The sequence below is a fragment of the Equus quagga genome, chromosome 1, assembly GCF_021613505.1.
Source record: "Equus quagga isolate Etosha38 chromosome 1, UCLA_HA_Equagga_1.0, whole genome shotgun sequence".
NCBI classification, from domain to species: Eukaryota; Metazoa; Chordata; class Mammalia; order Perissodactyla; family Equidae; genus Equus; species Equus quagga.
In genome coordinates this window covers 81,887,876-81,910,015 of record NC_060267.1, presented here as the reverse complement: position 1 = coordinate 81,910,015, position 22,140 = coordinate 81,887,876, and the positions used below count along the sequence as shown (strand labels likewise).

At 46.4% G+C, this 22,140-nt stretch overlaps 1 protein-coding gene across 2 annotated transcripts in view; it reads left to right on the top strand.

The window, feature by feature from the left end:
• The window catches only part of CDK5RAP2 (CDK5 regulatory subunit associated protein 2), a 172,485-nt gene that overhangs the window by 119,782 nt on the left and 30,563 nt on the right, over positions 1 to 22,140 (top strand). For both annotated transcript variants that reach the window (XM_046668538.1, XM_046668528.1), the window contains 4 exons: positions 6,248 to 6,824; positions 8,612 to 8,844; positions 16,751 to 16,799; positions 19,724 to 19,896. In XM_046668538.1, coding sequence (XP_046524494.1) covers positions 6,248 to 6,824; positions 8,612 to 8,844; positions 16,751 to 16,799; positions 19,724 to 19,896 — 1,032 coding nt within the window. The remainder of the gene's footprint in view (positions 1 to 6,247; positions 6,825 to 8,611; positions 8,845 to 16,750; positions 16,800 to 19,723; positions 19,897 to 22,140) is intronic.

Sequence of the window (22,140 nt, the reverse complement as noted above, 5' to 3'; positions counted from 1 at the left end):
GTAGTATCAACATATCCCGGTATTTGAAGCTATGAGAGTTGGAGACGTAGGGAGTAGGTCCAGGAACCGAGACTGGGGCTCTGGTAAGTAGAGGTTGGACCGAGAAGGAGCAGCCAGTAAGGCAGGAGGGGAGCCAAGAAAGGATGACATCCAAAAGCTGGTAAAGGACAGATTAGCCGTGTCAAGTGTTGCTAATAAGACTAGTAAAACAAGGACTGAGGATTGGTCTTGGGATTTAGCAATGCGAGAGTCATTGGTGACCTTGAAGGAACCCGTTTCTGTGGAGTGAGTGGGGCCTGATGGCGTGGGTTCCAGAGAGAGAACAGGGGAGAGGTATGGGAGACGGCAATTATAGGCAGTGCTGAGGAATTTTATCACAAAGAGGGGTGGAGAAGCAGGGCAGTTAGGAGCCACTTTGTCAGCAAATCTCAAGAGCTTCGATGAATCGGGACCATGAGTGACTGCAGTGAGGTGGCGGAGTTCGTGGTATAGTCTGACAGTATGAGCCGCAAAGCTGGAGTTTTTAGGGAAGAGAGAGGACGATCCGGAAGTGTCGGTAAAGAGCAAAGGCATGTACACATTTCCAGGTTCATGATACAGAGGATGTGGGAAAGTACCGTCTGCCACTGGAGAGGCTGCAGGAGAAGTGTCGGGGAACAGCCCGGGGGGTTCCCTTAGAACAAGGGCATGGGATGAAGGTTCGGGGAGGAGATTGAGGTTATTTGGGGTTTTGCTAATAAAGGGGTTGCATACTGGGGTGGGAAGACTGCATCCGATTCGGGGATTTTCGGAGTGGTTCAGGGATGGGAGGTGACTGGGAGCTTGGACTTCCTGAGGTACTAATGAAACAAGCACCATTCATCCAGCTCCACCGTCTGCTTTAAATACCTGATCTGATTGAATCCACTTCACAGTTCTTTGAGGCAGGAACAGTAATTATTCCCATTTTATCATGGAGGCAGCACTTTCGGAGATTAAGTAACTTGGCTACGGCCACACCATTACTAACTTCCTGTGCTAGATTTGAACTAGCCTGTCTGATTTCAAAGTCTGCACCCTTTACCGCTTCATAAAGCCTGGTATATGATACTTTGCATATGGTTTTTATGATCTGTAGCTAGAGGTGTCTTCCATTTAATTTTAGGCTCTCTCTTGAGTTTGCCATAGTTGAGGTTTCAAGATAAGTCTGCCTTTGGCAAGACTGCTCTTCCCTCCCTCCCTCCTTTCCCACCTTCTGATCCATCCATCTCCCCATCCAGGCATCTATTCCCCGAGCACCTGCTCTGTTCCCAGCTCATGCACTGGGGGTAGGGGAGAGAGAGAGAGAGGAATGAGATACAGTCTCTGCCTTCTGAGGACTCCCTGTCTAGTGGGGCCGGGGCAGATAATTAAACAAATCAGTGTGGGGTGGGACCTGGGTGCTTCAGAGAGGAAGGATTTTATGGCAAAGGTGACTCAGCCCAACAGAGGCCCTGGCACTTGACCCAGGGCTTGCCATTTGCACTTAACGGTGTTGTCATTTCTTGCTGAGACCCTGGGGTGCCTCAGCCAGGTGCTGCTTCCCAGTGACCCAGAAGACCCCGGGGCCTCTCTCTTCTTGGGAAAAGTGGGCTTGAGTCTATAGAATTCATTTTCTCACTCCTAGTTTTTTGAGAGCCTGGGCTTAAACCATTTCAGACAAGCTGCAGTATATTTATGCTTTTTATGTCCTGTTATGGCAGCTCGATAGATTAATTTTATCTTATAAATTGCATTTTGCCTCCCCAGTGTTTTTATTTTCCCTCTTGTATCTTTGTGTTCTCCTCAGTTGCTTGGCTAAGTTTCAAGTCACTGGTTCTGTTTATTTTTCTTTCTCTTTGTGGATGCCTATAGCCCAGCCCCTTGTGGAAGCAGCCTACCAGGACAGCCTGGGAGAGCAAAAAGGGACTGAAACCCTGCCCTGTGTTTGGAGAGACAAGGAAAGGGACAATGGTCAGCACACCAGCCACAAGACTGGTCAGAATTCAACCTGTATATATATTGAACAGCTGTTGTGTGCCAGGCACCATTTGGAGTGTTTTATATAAAAATTGTTACAAAGTCCTGCAATCGCCATCTTAGGGCATTATCATTATTCTCATCTTACACATGAGGAAGCTGAGGTTTTTAAAAAGAATTGATCCAGAGTCACCCCGCTGGTAAGCAGGTAGACGCATGAAGGTATGGTAGGATGTCTGTCTGAGCTGACCAGTACGTTTGTCAGACTCTTTTCTACCAGGCAGCGGGCTGGGGTCCGGTGGTTTAGCCTAAAAGGATGCAATGCCTACTCCCAGGGATCTCCCACTTGGCCCAGCAGGCACCCAGTGTTCTGTGTGCTGCTGGCCGTTGTTAGGTGTGTACAGGTGGGTCAGAGGCGAGCCTGAGCTGACACCTGATTTGTGGGGTTTGTCGGGTAGGTCAGAGATGTGAGCGAGGCCCCAGGCAAGTTGTGTGTTTTTCTTCTTAAAATTATGAAGTAGTATAAGCATACAGATAAGCACAAAGGACAGCCTAACAATATTCATGATCCCCTTCACCCAGAATGAACAAATGCTTACGTTTTGTTTTTTTAACCTTAGATCTTTTTTCCCCTTCATTAAAAAACAAAAAATCACCATTACTCTGGATTTAATTCACTATGTAAGAAATAATTGTCTTCAGGAATCCTGAGTTTGTCCTGGGGTGGCCAGGAGAATACCAGTCTGCGGAAATACTGGGTTTTGGGCCCTGTTTCCCGGTGGTACATGCTTTCCCAAGGCCTCCAGTCAGTGCATTGAATCCATGGTCACATGCTTCTGAGTGTTCTGGGCTATGAGGAGAAAGCCACTCTCGCAGGTAATGAAGTACCCCTTAGCTGAATTGTAGAAAGTTCCAGAATTTCCTGTCATGCAAAAAATTGGGCCTGGGGACATCTTTTGATTTCTTGTTCATAGTTAGGTGATTACTGAAGGCTTCTGGACTGATTGGCAGTTTCCCTTTCCCTCTCAGATCCCCATCATTAGTGAACTTCTTTTCCTTTTTCTTAACGTGCCTCTGGAACTTTGCACATGCTGTTGCCTCTGCCTGAATTTCCTACCTTTAATTATTACCTAGCTGATGCCTCATCCTTTAGGTCTCTGCTTAAATGTCACTGTCCAGGGAAGGCCTTCCTGAGTCCCCCAGTTATTTAAACAGTCCCATTAGCCCCCCATGTTTTGGTCTTGTATTGACTTGCTCTGTGACTCCCCTCTGTAAGGCTGGGGACTGGGTGTGCCACCTTCACTGCTGTTTCTTCTTCAATAGCCCCCCGATAGTTACTTGAGAGGTGAATGAAGGGGATTCCACAGGCGTTATTGGCCGTCACACTGATGGTTGAGGAACACACCGCCTTGCTCATGCACCCCTAGTACGGGAGAACCCGGTGGCAGGAGGGCTCCATGAGGAGCAGCATTCCGTGTTGGAGATGGTTGCCAGGCTTTGACAGCGGGCTCTGCGGCTTACTCACCCTGACCCTTGGGCAAGTTCTTCTCTCTTTACGCCTCAATTTCCTCTTCTGTGAAATGGGGAGTACCCGTGAGGCCTCACAGGTTGTTGTGTAGATTAAATGGGTAGCATAGGTGAGAGGCTTGGTGCCTGCGCCAGGGCCCGGCACATGGCTGTATGTCCTGAGGCCTTGCTGATAAACCTGCAAGTTCACACCATACACTGCAGCTTATAATCCTCCCTCTCCCACGCCCTCCATGTGGTGAGTTTTAAATGAGGGCTCCTGAGCAGAGAATAGCAAAGCCACAATGGCCATGCTGTTGCTGGACTATGAGACTTGCTGTCCACGGGTGTTGAAGCCTAGAAATCAATTGTCCCCTCTGCTAAATCACAAATTATGGTAGATTGGGGGTGCTTCTGAAGTCAAAATTATGAGTGTCAAGTGTCTGTTGTTTGTTGCATTGTAAGGAGCGAAGTTTGAAATGGAGGTCTAAGTGTGAATATGAGAATGCACACCATTCTGAGGTGTATAAACGCGTGTGTGTTTTTGTAGCAAACTTCAGAGCTGGCCACAGTCTGTGTCACAGTAGCACATTTGAATGGGTCTTACAGTTTCTCTGCTTCATGATTACTTAACAAAAGTCATTAGAACTGATCTTTATTCCCTTGAGTGAACATTGCTTCTTGCCATGAAATTCCATTATCATGAGGTTGTTAACAGCAAAGATATTTCCTTGTCTTGGAGGGTGAATCACTGGAAAAAAGCCTCGATGAGATCTCTCCTCTGTCTCTCTGTCTCTTTTACTCATTTAACTGGCAGTACTTACTGAGTACCTTCTCTGCCCCAGGCCCTGTGCCAGACACCAGAGAAACTGAGATAAATGACACGGTCTCCACCCTAAAGGACCCCAGAGACTAGCGATTATAACAAATTCTGTACAGTAAAAATGCTGTTTTAGGAATGCTTCCTTTAGGTCATGTAGCAGCTGCTTTCTGAAATAAAAAGGTTTATTTTATGGCATTTGCATCGTGAGCAGAGAGACAAGAATGGGCTTAAAGCCACGAGGAGCAGTTGTGGAACAGAAATTGCAATATACAGTCTGACAAGGATTTTCGTGCGCTCCTCTTCCTGAGAGATTGCCTCATCCAGCCCACGCTGCGGCCTGGGCAGCGTGTCCCCAGACACAGCCTCTGCTCGCAGGCCTCCAGTGGTAGGCATCCTCTTCCATCTTGGAACAGTTTTAGGAAAGCAAAGGGTGTTAATATTAGTTGGGTTCCTTCACGACTATGTGCCAGACACCGTCTTAGCTTTTCTGCAGATATTGTCCCCTTTGATCCTAAAAACAAAACACAGGCACAACTGTTTGTAGGGAATGATGTTTTCTCCATTTTGCAGGTGAAGGCTACTGAGGCTCAGAGAGGTTAGGTAACTTGCCTAAGGTCATGCAGCTAGGCAGTGGCAGAGCCAGAGTTTGCAACCAGGTCTGTTGGATTTCAAAGATGCGTTTTCCCACTACATTCTGCTGCCTCTTAAGTATTCCAGCAACTTCTTATATCCAGCCGAGCTTTCCCCGGACTGCAGGCAGAGGAGTCTGTGGTTGAGGACAGAAGCTTTGGACTCAGGCCTGAGCTTGGAGCCTCACAACAAGCATATTAGACATCTTTCTGGGGAAACTGAGGCTCTGGGACAGTAAGGCACTTGCCTCAGCCTGTGCAGCCAGCAAGTGGCAAAGCTGGGTGTGATCCTTCTTCTCTTCGGCTCCACAGCTGTATATTCTGCAGCGCCACTCCACCTCTCAAACAAATTTGGCCCCAAATCTGGGGATTTAAACTCGCTGTAAGGAAATGTTTCCTGGCAGGGTTGTGAGTCAGTGAAACAGCTCACCATGGGGGGACATCATGGCGTCTCCTGGAGACTGGTAGACACAGAAATGGGAAGACTCATCTGTCGTGGATTTTCAATTACTGGTCCTTAATGTTACTACCCTCCTTCCCAGTATTTATCAGACCTTCACGGACTTCTGGGCTGGGCTGGGTGCTGTGCTAGGCACTGAGAATGTGAAGATAAATGGCCAGTCCCTGCTATGAAGCAGCTGGCAGTCCAGTGAGGGAGAGAGGAATCCAAATCACTAATCGCTGTGTAAATAAATAAGTGAAGTGTCATTCCTGCGTTAGCACCAGCGCATGCTCTGTTTGTCACGGGGGATATGTATAAGGTGCTGTGGCAGCACCAGAGAGGAGTGATTGTTTGCATAGTCTGAAAATGGGCTCTCAGAAGAAGGAGAATTAGATCTGGGTGTTGAAGGATGAATAGGAGTTCCTTGAGTAGGAGTAAAGTACAGGGCTGAGCATATTCCAGGAGGAGAGAACACGTGCAAAAGCATGGAGGCAGAGACAACCCGGTGTGTACAGGGAATTATGGTCAACTTAGTGGGGAATCTCCAGAAGTGGTGCCTGGGCACGTTCCTGAAAAGGTTGCCTGGAACTAGACTATGGAGGGTCTCATGCTGTGAGAGGGAGCTTGGATTTAATCCTCAGGCTATTGATGCATTTTAGGTGGGGGCTGGTGGTTATCACAGTTAAACTCACTTTTGAGAACAGTCACTCTGAGAAAGAGGATAGATTGAGAGGTAAGAGGGAAAGAGTAGAGTCCGAGGGGCTTGTTAGGAGGCCCTTGCGGTGGTCTCTGCCTGGTGGTGGCTGTGAGGAAGGACAGAGCTGGTATTTCAGCAAAGGAGATACTGACTTAAATGTGTTTGATTTTCAGACTCTGAAATTTACCAGCCCGATGACCTTGCCATCTCACCAACATGCAAAGAGAATCCTCCTAAGAATTTTCCACATCCAACTTCAGGAGCTACTCACTTGAGCTCTGAGTGTCAGCTTTCCACTCAAGGCAGTGTGATTGGGACCGATCAGTCTGAGAACGTCGACACCTCAAATGATACAGAAAACTTAAAACAGAAAATCTGTGACTTGGAAGCCGAGCTCGAGGGCTGCCGGAATTTCATATTTCAGCTTCAAAAACACTCCCAGTGCAGTGAGGCCATTATCACAGTTTTGTGTGGGACCGAAGGGGCCCAGGATGGCTTGAACAAGCTCAAGGGCAGTACTGACGAAGAAGAAATGACCTTTTCAAGGTTGCACCAAGTACGTTATGTGAAACACTTGCAGATCCTCCATTCGCTGGCCCCAGAGAGGGTCGACAGCAGGATGCTGGAGAACCTCAGGCGGCAGCTGGTGGAACAGGAGTATGAGCTGCAGAAGGAGCAGAATCTGAACATGGAGCTTTTCAGTGAAATCCATAACCTGCAGAATAAGTTCAGAGATCTCTCACCCTCAAGGTACATCCCCGCTCTTCCTCCTCCCACTGTTTAAGCTTGCAGTTCCCCCGTGTGGCTGCTAGGTCGGTGTCCACGAACTGAAAGAGAATGCTGCTCTGGGATGGGATGGGGTGTGTACTGGGGAAAGCTTGATGGTGGGGTTGAGACAGCTAGGCCTGCAGAGAAGTGAAATGTGAGGCTATGAAGAACAGTGGCTGCGCACATTCTAGTCTCGCGTCCTCTGAAGTTGGCAGAGCAGAGTTTGCCCTCCTGACTTCGGGGACTCAAGGTAAAGGTTTTATACCAGTCCCTTGGTGAGTTACAGTATGTTTGCTGAATGGCACTGTTTACTCTTGGACCCCATTATTGGCTTTTACTGTGCTGTGGGACTGACACTGATGTCGTAGGCAGGGTGGGAAGGATATAAATATTTTCCGTATATTTACCCTTTAAGGTCATCTTAGAGAAATAAGCCTGTGTTGAAAGAGAAGAATTCTGAGGTCATGAAGTTATAGTTTATGGACATTGATATATTCTGTTTTGCTTTATGAGATATGGCAAAAATTGGATCATTTGTAAAGTTGGCCTTTGTTCGTCACTAATTTGAGACAGACACCTACTTCTGAATTGTCAGGAGCCAGAGTGAATTTTTCAAGACTTCTCCAACAGTGAAATCGAAGGACGCTTGTATTTAGTGAAAGGTGATTGTGTCACACCCCTGGTTAGGCACTTTCCTTATTTAATCCTCAACATCACCCGAGAGCGAGTTTTTTGTGGATGAGGAAATTGAGCCTCAGAGAGTTACTGTGTCTGAGAAGATTCGCAGAACTGGTCAGAGCCATTGCCAGGGTTCAGGCTCTCCTCACCCCACTCGTGTTCTTCTCATCGGGTAAACTGGCCCCCACCTTCAGTACTGGTGTCACATGATATGAATGTGTGTCCTTGGAGTCAAAGGTGGTCACCAGTCCCTCTTACTGTCATCATTTCGGGGAAGGGGAAACACGTTGAACTGAAAGGTCAGCGTCTTTGCCAAGCTACTCTGGAGCCAGGTTACTGCTGCCACCATTTATAGGAGCCCCGTTTTCCTTACCTCGTGGTTTTCTCAGTGCCTGCTCGTATCTGTGGGCTCACGCGGGGAAGGACGGTGTTGGCGTTGGAGGCAGTATTGTGTAATAGAGCGTGAGAGCTGTGTTTCAGTCCGAAATCTTCACCATTTAACCAACTTTGCCATCTTTGAGGGTCAGTTCCCTCTTCTGTAAATGGGGAGGTTCATACATTTGTGGAAAGATTAGGAAGATCAGATAACTTAGAAAAAACACCAAATTCAGCGAGTGACAGGTTCTGGAGTCTCCTAAGTGTAGTGAGGATTATGATTATTCCCTGGCCCCTCGGCTGAGAGGAGAGAGTCCTGTTTTTGTTTTCCTGCCTTTACAGTTTCTTTTTGTTCTTCATGAGAATTTGTGGTGTGTCACCTGACCCTTGGGGCACTTCTTTCTATAGTTCGGAATAGTATTTTGAAGAATATATGGAAACTAATTGTTCTTCTGAGTCCTTGCCAATCTGTACTTTAACTGGGGGCTTCGTAAGGTTAAAAATATTGCAGAAGAACCTTTGTTCCAGCACTTGTTGGCTGTTTTGAAATCGAAGAAGGAGTGACCTTGTACAGTTTCAATTTTTCTAAGAGTATATGTACTTGTACAGCTGCAGGCTTTGGAAGATTGTGCTCTGTCATTTTTCCAATTAGTGTTAAGGTCACAGAAATTCAATTCTAAAATGGTACAAGCATTTTCTTTTCCCCCTTTTATCAGATATGATTCGTTAGTTCAGTCCCAAGCCAGGGAGCTGTCCTTTCAACGACAGCAGATTAAGGATAGCCATGGCATCTGTGTCATTTATCGTCAACATATGAACACCATGATTAAGGCATTCGAGGAGCTGCTGCAGGCCAGCGACGTGGACTACTACGTGGCTGCGGGTTTCCAGGAGCAGCTGAATCAATGTGCTCAGTTCCTCGAGAAGTTGGAAAAACTGTTTCTTAACGGTAAGTGGGGCGAGGGACTGTGAGTCCTAAGACATGTCACTGATTGATCCAGGACTTCTGGGAGCGGCCCAGGGGGAACAGACTCCTTGGCTTTACTTACCGTATGCCCCTCTGCTCTGATGAGGTGACAGCAGAGCCACACTGGCTGCTGGTCCTTCCAGCCACTGCTTCCAAGTGGTTGGTGGTCTGCACTGTTCTAAACCAGGGGTCCAGGGGTCCAGTGTGGAAGCCTCAGGGGCCGGGCTGGTGAGGCACACAGTGAAGCCAGCCCAGAAGTGCTGCCCCTCAGCACCTGCCATGTGGTTGCTGGTTCCTCTGAATTTTCAAGAGAAGATGGAAGTCTAGGGGTTTTCTTGGTAAAAACTCATGAATTTTAAATGTTGGCAACAACAAACAAAAAACCCAAAACATTTTTTAGTTAAAAAATATATTCAAGGATCAGAGGTGGTTAGGGGAAGGATGAAAGGGAATTTTTGCTGCGTGCTGGGTACTTTAATAAATGTCACTGCGTTACAAATGTTTTTTAAAGAATAATTTGCAATTTTTCAAGAGTACAACAAAGAACTCCCATATATCCTTCGTGCAGCTTTATCACTTAGTATTTTGCCACATTTACTTTATCATTCTCTATCTATACTCTCTCTCGCTCTCGCTCTCCCTCTCTCTCGCTCTCTCTCTCGCTCTCTCTCTCTCATATTATCTTTCCTAACCCTATGAGAGTGGATTGACGATATCATGTCCCTTTTGCCCTAGATACTTCAGTGTGTAGTTCCTCAGACAAGGACTGTCTTACATAACCACAGTACGATGATCAAAATCAGGAAATAGTATTTTCTAACACATAGCCTGTAGTCAAATTTCACTAATTGATTCAACCCACTGTTTCTCTCTCTAGCAGTGGGAACCCTGGCTCTCACAGCATCAATGTATCTGCTCATTTGTTCAAATCTATCATACACACAAATAGTTCCAGAATTGGAACCCATACCACTGTGAAAAACAAAACCTACTAAGAGTTTGAGATTTGTTCGCAGTTTGTTGTTTTTAGGCAAAGGGTATATAGTCAGGTATTGAATTTAAAAGTTATTTGGTTTCATTCTACTTACTGATTTGAAATACACTTAGATTTATTTATTTCTGTTTGTATTCAATTTTAGGTTCTCCCTTGTCCTTATTGATTTAAGTTTTTGAATATGAAAAACATTAAGGTGGTTCCAAAGTTAAAACTTTCATCGGTTTAAATTATCTCTATGAAGTCTCTATTTTTGTCCCTCTCCATTATGTCCATTAGTGTTACTTTCTAGTCCCCCTTTCTCTCTCAAAGCCACTGGAATTGGGCTTTCAGACATTCCAACCTCTCCACTGAAGCGGCATTTGCCTGTGTCACTGGAAAGTTCCACTTTGCTAAATCCACTGATCAGTATTCCGACTGCATCTTGCTCACACTCTCAGCGGTGTTGGGTATGGTCCACCCCCGCCTCTTGGGGGAAATCCCTTCCTCCCTTGGCTTCTAAGAGGACACCAATCAAAGTCAGTTCTCCTCCCGCCTCACTCGTGCCTCTTTGAAGTTCTCCCTTCACCATGTGTTCCAAACCTGACCAATTTTCACCCCTCACTGCCGCCATGGCTCCATGTGCCACTGTCACCTCACCCAGGTTAGTGTGGTCCTCTCCTCCCTGCTTTCTGTGCTCCCACCCTTGTCCCACTACGGTCTATTTCCACACGATAGTTGTAAGCGAGGTCATGGCCCTTCTCTGCTCGAAATCAAAGCCTTTCCTTTGTGAGTTGTAAGAGTTCAGTTAAAAGTGGACGCGAAGCCTTGGCTCAGTGCTTGGTGCTAGCCTCTTGTGCCCTGGGTGCTTGCTGGTGTGTGCACTTGTGAGCTGGGGCCTTCATCCTTGGGACAGCCTGCTTTGCATGAGGAACTCAGCCTTAACAGAGGAAAGTCAGTTGCTCAAAGTCACAACTGACTTGCTGGAACCAAGATTTGACCTCAGTTCTTCTGTCTGCATCCATACAAAACAGATGGTTCATGTGCACTTTAATTCCAGGAGAGAACGTGGGATAGTTTGGCCCTTTGGGCCCAAGGAATGTTTGTTCCTAATTTTTTAAAGAGCCCAGTACTGGTTTTTTGTTGTTTTTTTTTAAGATTTTATTTTTCCTTTTGCTCCTCAAAGCCCCCTGGTACATGGTTGTGTATAGTTTTAGTCGTGGGTCCTTCTAGTTGTGGTGTGTGGGTCGCTGCCTCAGCATGGCCTGATGAGTGGTGCCATGTCCCCATCAAGGATCCAAACTGGCGAAACCTTGGGCCGCCGAAGTGGAGCGCGTGAACTCAGCCATGGGGCCAGTCCCCCAGTACTGGTTCTTAGTACTAGTTCCCCAGGACCTTTGAGAGCTAGGACATAGGAGCACTGACTTTTCCCAGCTTTGTGAAATCCACTTTGTTGTGGCTAAGGTTTTCCAAATAAGCTAGTTTTCATTTTGTTATTGGAGAAATGACTGGGTCCTCCAGAAAGAGCTGTATCCCCGAGGCGTTTTCTCTCTCTTTTCTTCCTGCAAGCCCTGAGCCTTGGCCCTGGGAAGTGGGAGGCTGAGAGAGTGCTCTGGCACCAGCTGCCCTCCCTCCCTCCCTCTACCACCACCCCCTGGATTTATTTTTTAGTTACTTACCTTGACAAGCCCAAGGAGATCTCACTTCTTGTTTCCTGTGGGTTCTGGAAGCAGAAGCTTTTCAGGCTTAGCAGACAATGCAAACAGAGAACTTTATTGTCTTCTACAAAAGGCATAAAGTCTTAGAGAATAAAATGTAACAGAGGTGGGTCTCTCTTTGATGCTGTTTAAGGGGTCTGGCTCCTGAATTATGAAATGAGCTTCTCATAAAGTGATTTTATATTCAAGGCAGTTGCATAGCATGAGTTCTTAAAAATTTTAAATATAGCCTTTTTTTTTATTAATACAAAGCAGTACGTGTTTATTGTGGAATAACAGATAAGCAAATACTCCTTTAATTGCATCATTTATACAGCAAAACATGAACACCCTGGAGTTTATACTTATAAACTTTTTTTATACGTATGTGTATTTTTTGTGGAAGTAGGACTATTTGCAACCTCTCCCTTTGTTCAATTATAGATAATAAATACTAATCTACTTTGTAAGTTTAAAGGCTGCAGAGCATTCTTTTGTATGGATGTACCATAATTATTTAATCACTCTGCATTGGATGGACATTTAGGTTGATTCCAGTTTGGGGCTATTATAAAGAACACCATATTGGGATCTTTGTGCATATCCTTGCTATTTCTTTAATAATATTTAATTAATAGTGTGGTTTCTTAATACTTGTAAAGATTAGAGCTGGGATTTTCTGGGGAGAGAGTCTATAACTTTTAGATTCTTAAAGTGGGTTGGGACCCAAAGTGGATCAAGAACTGGTGTCACAGTCCCGGGTTTTCCACCGCACCCTTGTTCCTGGTGCCTCCCGAGACCGGTAGCATAAATCATGAATGCAGTGTTGTCTTCAGGTGTTTTTGAGTGAGCACTGGGAAAGTACAAAGAGGACTGTGAAATAGTTCTTTCCGCCATGAGCTCAGCACAGGTGTCAGGGTTTAGCCACATGAATAGAAGACAGCTGCTGGATCCCTCCCCCGGCTCTCCTTTGCCTGCAAGGATGAAGCTAAAACATTCCTTTCCTTCAAGGCCTTCCACTTGAAAGGTCTGCCTTTTCCAGCCCACTACCCTTTAGATAATAATGATGATGATAACGATGATGACGAGGGAGAAGCAATGAGAAAGGCTGTCTTTATCCAGTGCATACTGTATGCCGGTTCTCAGCCAATGCATGTTCTCAGCCAATGAAGAGGTACTATTTGTTATCCTCATTTAATAAACAAGGAGCAGAGAGCCATTCATTCATTTGCTCAAGGTCACACAGAAAGTGGCAGAGTCTGGCTTCGAGCCCAACTAGTTTGCTTTCACAGCCTAACCTCCTGACCACCATGAAGCCGTGCTTCTCACGCTCCTGTCAAGTCGGGTGTCCTGGTCAAATGATTCTGTGGGCCTGGCCTCACACTTCCCCAATTCTGGGATTTTGTTCAAGCCAGTCTCTTTTCTAGAAGACTTTTACTCTCTCTCCACTTGTAGAAATTCTGCCCACCCTCCAGGAGACTTTCTATGTTCACCCCAAGTAAAAGCAAATCCATTCGTTTTCTTTATTTCTGGGTTGTTGGTGGCTTGCGTGTGCCAGTCGCTTCTGGCCTTGAGATGGAGATGATGTGCTAGGGTGGAAAGAAGAGAACCTTCGGAGCCAGACAGACCGGAGGTCAAATCCCAGCTTTGACAGTTTACCTACTCCGTTAGGGGTCCGGGTTCCTCTGTGAGGTTATAGCACCTGTCTGCATTACAGAGTTATTTGTGAGGATTCAGTGAGATTATTTAAAGTGTGCCGTGTCCTGCCTGGCCAGTAGTGGGCGTTCAGGAGGTGACAGCAGGGATGTTGTGGGCATGTTTTATTTCTTCAGAGCATAAGCTCCCAGAATATGGGGACCATGTCTTGTCCTGGCCTCCTGACCTAGGAAAGGGCTGGACATGTAACGCCCCGTCAGGATTTGATGACAGTTTATGGTTTTATTGGTATGGGCCTTATTCTAGGGTACCTTTTGGTTAAATGTCCTCTGCCTGTCTGGCACACATAGTGTGAGCTTGGAGAGAGGCCCCTCTGAGCTCTGAAGGGAAGGCTTCCAGGAGGACAGGGTATTGGAGCTCAACCTTCCATCCTGGGAGGAGTCATAGACGTTGGGGAGGGAAGGTATTTTAGGAGCTGTAAGGGGGCGTGCAAGTTATGGTTAGCATGCTGAGCCAGGCTGTCAGATAAAACGGAGGATGCTTCCTCCTGAGATCCCTGAGCTCTGCCCTCCACGTAGCCCCTTAGCTGCTGCTTATCTGTATAAAATAGCGGTTCTTTCCTGCCTGAAAGAGATGTTCCAGGCTGGATTGTGTTTGTTTCCCCTGTGTGCCCTCCCACAGCACCCCAGGCTGCCCCTTGTCACAGCGCTGTAGTGTAATTGTCTTTTGGGTCCATTATCCCCACTCAGTTGTGAACTCATTGAGGCCAGGATGGCCCCTCATTCGTTTCTGTATCCTCAGTGTCTGGCACAACCACTTGGGAAGAGCACTGTAAATATTCAATACGAATTACAAGTGAGATGGAAAGGAAGAAACGTTTGGGTCATGTAGGAGATGCCAGGCTATGATATTTGAACTTAATTCTGTACAATTGATGGATTTTGAGCTAGGGAATACTATTTCAAAAGAGGCTTCTTAAATGGTGGCAGTGTCTAGGACGGACCAGTGAGGAGAGGAGAGTGAAGATGGGTCGACCAGTGACAAGTCTATCCTGCATAATAATTCTCTTGCTTGTTCACATATGGATTGGAGGACTCGATGTCTTGTTATTTGAAAAGGTGACGTTCCCCCACTGCCACCTACTACTCAGCTTTTGGGTGTAGCAATAAGATTTGCCTGAAAGATGGGAGCAGCATTTTCATGACATGCTTCCTAAGCATTTGGAATAGCCTGACAGATGGGACCCTGTCACCTGTGTGAAGGCAGTTTCCACCAAGAAACTCAGTGCATCACTTGTAATGATCTCCCTATGAATCCCACAATAAGAATTTGTCATTTGGTTTTAAAGAACGCTCTTATGATGGAGGAATGGGTGGAATACACTTGTTGGTAAGTCATTATAAGCGCCCCAAAGGATGAAACCCATGCTTCTGGTGGCATCAGGGCACGGCCTTCTGTGGTCATGGATTTTGTTAGGGATTAAGGAGAGGTTTTTTGATGGTTCTAAGATGGTTAGGAGTCGAATGCGCAAAGCCTGCCCCAGACCAAGGGTACCCTGCCCTGTGAAGTTTCCGAGGAGTCTAGCTGTGCTCCTAAAGAACATGGCATATGTGAGGCAGGATGTCATGTGATTGTTTGCCTGCCTAGTATATGTAGAACTCCTAAGCCCTTTGGAAGGCTGGACTAGGGCAGATGGCCCATCCTCAGGGTCTGTAGGGCCAAAAATCTTACCATCAGTGGAATGTTGCTGAGCCGCCCTGTGCAGGTGTGAGATGAAAAATTCTGACTGAGTTGTTCTGTTAGTGTGCAGTTGTCCCTGCCTGTTCGTGGTAGTCTGCAGTCTGGGACTTCCAGTCAAAGTCTTGGAAATTGACCCAATCAGATGTAGATTTCCCCCCTTGAGAAGGAATGTACAGGACAGAAATGTGGAGCTCTTGAGAACATCCACTGTGGTAGAGTCCTGTCAACCTTCCCCCTACCTTTTGGGGAGCCAAAATATCACACCATTTTTGGTTAGGATGTAACCTAGAGGATCACGACATAGATTTGTGGTTGAGCTAGCCATAGCAGTATCTCCATCTCCCTTATTTACCTGGAACGTGCAGCAAGGTAGGTAAGAGTGTGAATTGGGCAGAGTGAGAGAGAAACATTAAACCTGGATTTCCACTTCTTACTGTAAACTGGGGATCCTAACACTGTGTCTGTGTGATTGTTCTGAGTCCTAAAGGAGATGGTGGATGTTAGAGAATTGTCCTCAGGGCTGGCAGCTGATGGGGCCTGTCTGACTCTTTCCCGGTACCGGACATCACCCACAGTGGCAGGTGACTTTCAAGACCTTGCATGTTGCACTGACTCTTGGTGCCCAGTAGCCGGCCTGGTGGGGTGGGGAGGGAGCCCTGGCAGCAGCTCCATCCGGCCTTGGAAGTTCGTGGCTGGGAACCACAAGACATGAAGCAAATGTGCGAGTCTCCAGTGATCTTTTCCTCTGCGTTGTGGTGTTTGAGAACTTTTCCTTTTAGGAGTTGTTTTGAAAATGGTATGTGTGGGTGCAGTTTAATTATAGTCTCATTTTTCAAGTACAGCTATAGAAGGGTTTGTTTTTTTCTTTAGCCATGGGTTAGTTTCTTCAAAGAGCTCATGCCAGTCTGCAATTTCCAGAGTTCTGAAGTATTTTTGAAATAAAGTTGTTAGTCTCTTTGAAATCTAGGCTTGCATGCTTGCTTTCAAACAGCGATGATGACATGCGGGAGAGAGCAGAGCATCTTTTGCCCGTCTACATTCTGAACTTTATTTTGTTTTCTTTTGTTATTTCTTTTAGTTATCCCCCTTACTGCAGACACTGGCTTTTCAGCAGTACTCATATACTCCTTTCCCTGGTAATCCCACTTCTGAGAGTCTTTCCTAAGGAAGTAATTTAAATGCAGATAAAGCTGTATCTACAAAGATGTTTATTTTATTTATTTATGAAAGTGAAAAATTGAAGATGACCTAAATGTCAAACTGGCTAAAACTGTGGTTCATGCATGCCTCCAATAGAACATTAATGTAGTCATTAAAAACTATGTTCCTAAGGCAAATTTAGTAAGAAAAATGCTTCCAATAAAATATGAAGTGAAAAAATTAAGTCACAATACAGGATCATCCATGCCAAATGCTTGGAGAAAAGAATGGAAGGCAATCCAATAGCATGTCTGTAGCGGCTACCCAGAGGATGGTGATTTCTTGTTTCTGTGCCCATTTCCTGTAATAGGCATGTATTTTGTTAGTTTCAGCGTTTTAGAGAAGGAAAAAGAACCTGCACCCAGGAGTGCCTTTTTGATTGCGTCTTAGGTTTGGTGCCGTCACCTTCCTACTAGAACTAGGGCCAGAGTGGTGATGAAGGAGGAGTCTGTCGTCTGCATCGCCTTCTTGGGAATCCACTTTAAGTATCCGGGATTGTTGTAAAGAGTCTTTAAACAAAAGGAACAGTGCCTCTGCAAATGTACGAGCAAGAAATTATTAGGGAACACTTTGTTTTTGTTTTTAATATTTTCCTTCTTCTTGATGTTATTTCTGCTTTCAGGAAAATCAGTTGGAGTGGAAAGGAGCACCCAGAATGAACTGATGGAGAGGTGAGTGTGTACCATTTGGTGAGAAGACTCTGGGTTAGGTGTGTCTGCCGGCTTTTTGAGTATTCTGGTTCCCTCCTGTTGTATAATTTCCTGCTTTTTGTAAATAAAGCATAAACACCGATGAAACTGACAATGGCCATACAAAACCGAGAGTTCATGCTGTGCATCCCACAGCCTTCCTTCGGTTGTTGTAGTTGATTCGTGGCGTTTCTCTGTCGGCTGATTTGACCCAGAAGACACATTCCTCCTGTTGGCTCCTGGGTGCCTGCAGGATGAATTCCAGACTCCTTAGCCGGACGTTCGAGGCCCTTCTCAGTCTGACCCCTCTTTCTTTCCCATCATGTACCCCGTGCTTCAGTCTAATCTGACTTCTGATTGTTCTGCAGACCGTGTCTGTACACAGGCTGAACACTCTGCCTTCTTCCTCTTGTGGTGTGAAATCCTTCAGAGTCAGTTCACATGGAAATGAACCTGGCTGTCCCTGACACCCCCATCTCTTCACTACATCCCTGGATCAGTCATTCTTCCTGTAGCACTTGGCACAGAATTACATTACAGCACTTACCACGTGGTATTCTAATACTTTCTGTATTTATCTTTCAAACTTCCTCGAAAGAGGAAAGGAGCTAGCGTTAACAGGGTATTGGCCTGTCAGCTGCTGCCCTAGACATTCATATTCGTTATTTCCGACCGTACAAGGTGAGCGTTATTGTTCTCATTGTGGGGTGAGGAGCCTGAGGGTCAGAGGTGCACAAGTGCCGTCAAGAGGCAGAGCTGGGATTTGAACTTGAACCTGTTGTCCTCCAGTGCCTGGGCTCTTATTGTTACTCCACCTTGCTGTTTGAGGGCAAAGACTGTGTCTTGAATATCTCTACACTTGATTCAGCCCCAACCAACTGGCATATAGTTGGAATTCAAAAAGTGTTCATGGAATAAATGGATTGTATACTTTCCTCGCTTGCCTCACAGCCAGCAGGGAATGTCAAGGTCTCCCCCTCCTCTGTTTACTTGCTAAAGGTTTTGACTGTTGTTAGTGCTGTCAGTATTTCCCTCCTCTTTGGAGCTGTGGCCATTTGGGTTCCTGGGGGTAAAGAAATAGAGGCCAGTCTCGGGTGCAGAATTTTAGATTTTATTGGCATCACGAAGGCCATGAGCATCATTAGAGCAAGCAGGCAGGGAGGTATCAGAGCTCACTGGAGGATATTTTAGCCAGGGCCCCTGTAAGTTTGGAAGAAATACTCCTCTCCCACTGCAGTATTTTCAAAGATCCCTCCCAGTTCAACCCTCCACTGCCATCCTTATAATAATGGATCGCATCCCATTGACGGGCTGTGGACAGGACAAGGAAGGCCACCCAGAGGGGAGACAGTCTTAGCTGAGATCTAAAGGATGGGAGTCGAGGGATGGGGGTTGTTGGGAGAAAGTCCATGCTCGAGGCAAAAGAGACGTGGCCCCTTTGAGCAGCGTGGCTGGTGCATGGAATGTGAGCATCAAGGCTGGAGAGGCAGGCAGGGCGGCGCTGGGCTGGTCCTCACATACTGTGTTAAGAGTCTCAATTCTGTTCTACGGGAAGAGAGGAGACTTGGAGGGAGGGTAAGCTGGGACCGGGCTTGATCTGGTTTGCTTGGAGGACAGGCTGGAGGTAGGCGGGGAGCCCCCTTCAGCCCTCCTCAGGTGTGTGTCACCCTTCCCGTTTCAGACAGGTTTGTTTCTTTCCTTCTGTTCTCCCTTTTTCAGCTGTAGGCTTAGCGCTCACATAGGTCACTCCTAAGTTAATTAAATGGGTACCCTTGGCCCATTCCTCACTTTTGCAAGGCAGTGCAAGTCTGCACATCCATCACGCTGTCTGAGCGAAGTTGCATCTGGTGTTTACCTGTTAACGAACGCATTGCAGCTTCGGAGTCCTTTGCTCTTGTCTCAGCTTGTGAATAATGAGACAAGAAGTAATAGGAAAAAGTGGGAGAAAAAAGAGCTTAAATTAAGGAGCTTATCTATAATGGAGATTCACGGTACCGTTTCACAGAGTTCAGGGTGTTTTTCCTCATGGTTTAGGTAGTCCTTGGGAAATACAAGTTAATAACCAGATGATTGCCGGAATAATGATATTGGGACCTGCCTGGGGACTGTGAGGGTTTTGAAGTTTTTAAACCCACAAGGCTGCTTCATGGGTTTGGGTTGGCCTCTCACATTCTCCTGGGGTCTTGGAGCCAGACAAAACTGGGTTCAAATGTGAGCTCCGCCACTTAGGAGCTGTGAGACAGCAGGTGATTTATGATGGTCTGCAGTCTCCCCAACTCTGAATGAGGACAGTCATCCCTCCCTCAGAGGGTTGTCCCAAGTAAGACAGTACATACTCTACAATGCAGGGCCAGACCCGGCATTTGGTGAACAGCTGCCGCTGATTCCTGCCCTCTCAGGGTTGCTCTCCTATAAGCCAGATGGTGGCTCCCCCTTCTTCATCGGCTCCAAACTCAAGCCCACTGAGCCTTTTTTTTTTCTTTTGAGTAAGATTAGCCCTGAGCTAACTGCTGCCAATCCTTCTCTTTTTGCTGAGGAAGGTTGGCCCTGAGCTAGCATCCATGCCCATTTTCCTCTACTTTATATGTGGGATGCCTACCACAGCATGGCTTTTGCCAAGCGGTGCCATGTCCACACCCAGGATCTGAACCGGTGAAACCCGGTCCGCTGAGAAGTGGAACGTGTGAACTTAACCTCCGCACCACTGGGCCGGCCCCCACTGAGCCTTTTTTGTTTTTAGACTGTCCTTGCTAAAAAATGCTCTAGGGAAACAAAGGGGCTCCAAAACCAAGTTATACATATGGGGACATTACAAAGGGCCAAATAGTCTTATGTGTTCTTAAGTCATGGTCCTGCTTGGAGTCTTAGTATGGAACGTGATTTCTCTTTCAATCCCAACGGTCAAGGCTTGAGGAAGACAGCCTACCCTACCAGCATGTTCTGCCTGAATCTCCTGAGCCTTCAGCCTCTCACGCATTGTCCGATTGTGAAATATCCGAAAAGTCCTCCTTCTCACGAGACCAGAAGCCAGACAGCGAGACCGAGAAGGCGTCAGTTATGGCGAACACTTTTTCTCAAGGTAAGCTTAGCTTTGCAGAGCGTTTTAAACATAGCCACGGTTTCCTGGGTTAAACAGTCGTTTGCCATGTTGCCTCAGTAAGCAGAGTGTAGTGATATTCGAATGTTTCTCCCGTGAAAGGAGATCCTGTGAGGGCCAAAGCTGGTCATTCAGAGTGCATTTGTCACTGGGGAAAGCCGTGGTTGTTAACAGTGTTGGTGATGGGGGAAAAGTCACTTTTATTTTTAATGATGACTTCTTATAGGGCTGGTCATTCCCTTGCTCTTCTGACAGTGGCAGGCTGGGAAGCATTGAGGTCATGCATCAGTTCCAAGTCTGGTTCACTGTTTCAAACTCTTTCTAAGGCAGGGTCACTTTGAAGACCCTTGCTTTGAATTGTACAGATGCCCAAGAGGACCCAACCCCCTGTTTTGGTATTTTGTCATTCTGTAAATCTGCTGTGTTTCTCTTTAGTGTGACCCTTGGCCCTTAGGATCAGGCCCTTGTCCTGTCTCTGACCATCGAGCCGTGGGCTCAGTTGGCAGAATCAGCCTCCCAAGGCCCCACGTGCCCCTGAGCTCCCCTTTACCTCTTCTGTCTTTGCAGTCTTGATTACCTCCTGTTGGGGTATTAGGTAGGGCTTAGTGTTTATAATTCAGTGCATTTTGGAAGTTCAAGGGAAAGTATAGACCAGAATAGATAGACCAGGGATCAGCAAACTTTTCTTTACTAAAAGACCAGCTAGTAAATATTTTAGGCTTTGCGGAGCATATAGTCTTCATCGCAATTACTCAATCCCGCTGTTGCGGCAAAAGCAGCCATAGACGATATGTAAATGAGTGTGGCTATGTGCCAATAAAACTTTATTTACCAAAACAGGTGGTGGGCAGATTTGATCCAGGAGCCTTAGTTTTCTGACTCCTGATGTATGCTCTGAACCTCAGCTGACATCCTCTGGTCTCTCCTTTCTTCCACTGGGTTCTTTGCAAGGCACCAGAGCACAAATCAGACACTGGCACCTCCTTGCTAAAAGCTCTTTGTTGACACTTGATCACATAAAAAATGATTTTTGAAAATTTTAAATTTTTTTTCCCTAGCAACAGGTGAAACTTTACGTGGGGGTCCAATATGTAAAAGAGATACGAGTGGAACCTTTGTCCCCATAGGGGCTTCTGAGCTCCTCTAGGACACTCAGGCCCAGAGGAGCACAGTTTGAAAACACCTAGAGCATGAAGTGCACATCTTTGATGTGGCTCAGGTGTCGGCTGGGGCCCCGCTGCAGCCAGCGCAGCTAGATTAGATTGGCTTTCTTCAGATTTCTGGCTGTATCCCTTTGATTTCTGTGAGTTTCTGTGTACTTAGTTTCTCTCGGTTATTTCTGGCTTTACAATCTGCCTTCTAATTTAGGTCGGACCATGAATTGTTTTCCTATCCCTAAGTGCCACCTTCTTCTGCACTGTGTCAGTCTGGCCCGGAGCTCAGTCCCTTTCCAAGAGCCCCCGAGACCACTCCCACAAGGCCCTTGTGGGAGGAGCACCCTTGACCTGGGATTTGAAGAGCCAGGGGGGGTGGGGTTATGATCAGCTAGCCAGATCATCTACCCTGGGAAATTTGAGATTCCCCCGTCTTTCAAACCCTCTGCTGTGGGAGTGGCACTTCCCTCTGCCTCCTCTTGCTGCCCTGTTTTCTTCTACTCGCCACCCTGTCCGCCACCCAGCTTTGGTTTATTTCCAGTGTAGAAGGATTTAGGCGTCTCTCTCGTTTCTTGTTCCTCTGGGGACCCGTGACCTTGGGCTTATCATGACCTCCTAGTGGGTGACCAGGCACTGTCCTGAGGAGGGCAGTGCTCTCCAGAGCCAGTCTGATGAACCCACTGTTAGCTTTGTCGGTTTATTTCTCTGCAGACTTTTAGTCTCTGCATCTGTTTTTCCTTTTGTCATGTTTATAATCTGAGTAGAGAGATAATTTAGTATTTTTCCTCTTTTCACTTACCATTATATCATAAGCTTTCTGACGTGTTGTTACCTAACATCGTTTTCGGTGGCTTCAGACGAGTTGCTCGAATGGCTGGGCTGCGTTTTTCCTTATGTTCCCCTGTTGCTGAACATTAAGTCATTTCTAAAATTTCACAATTATGAACAGTGCCGCAGGGAATATCTTTGAACGTGGAGCTTTCCCCTTATTGGGGGCATTTTCTTAACCTATATTCTTTTTTTTTTTTTTAAAGGTTTTAGGGGTCAGCCCCCTGGTGCAGCAGTTAAGTGC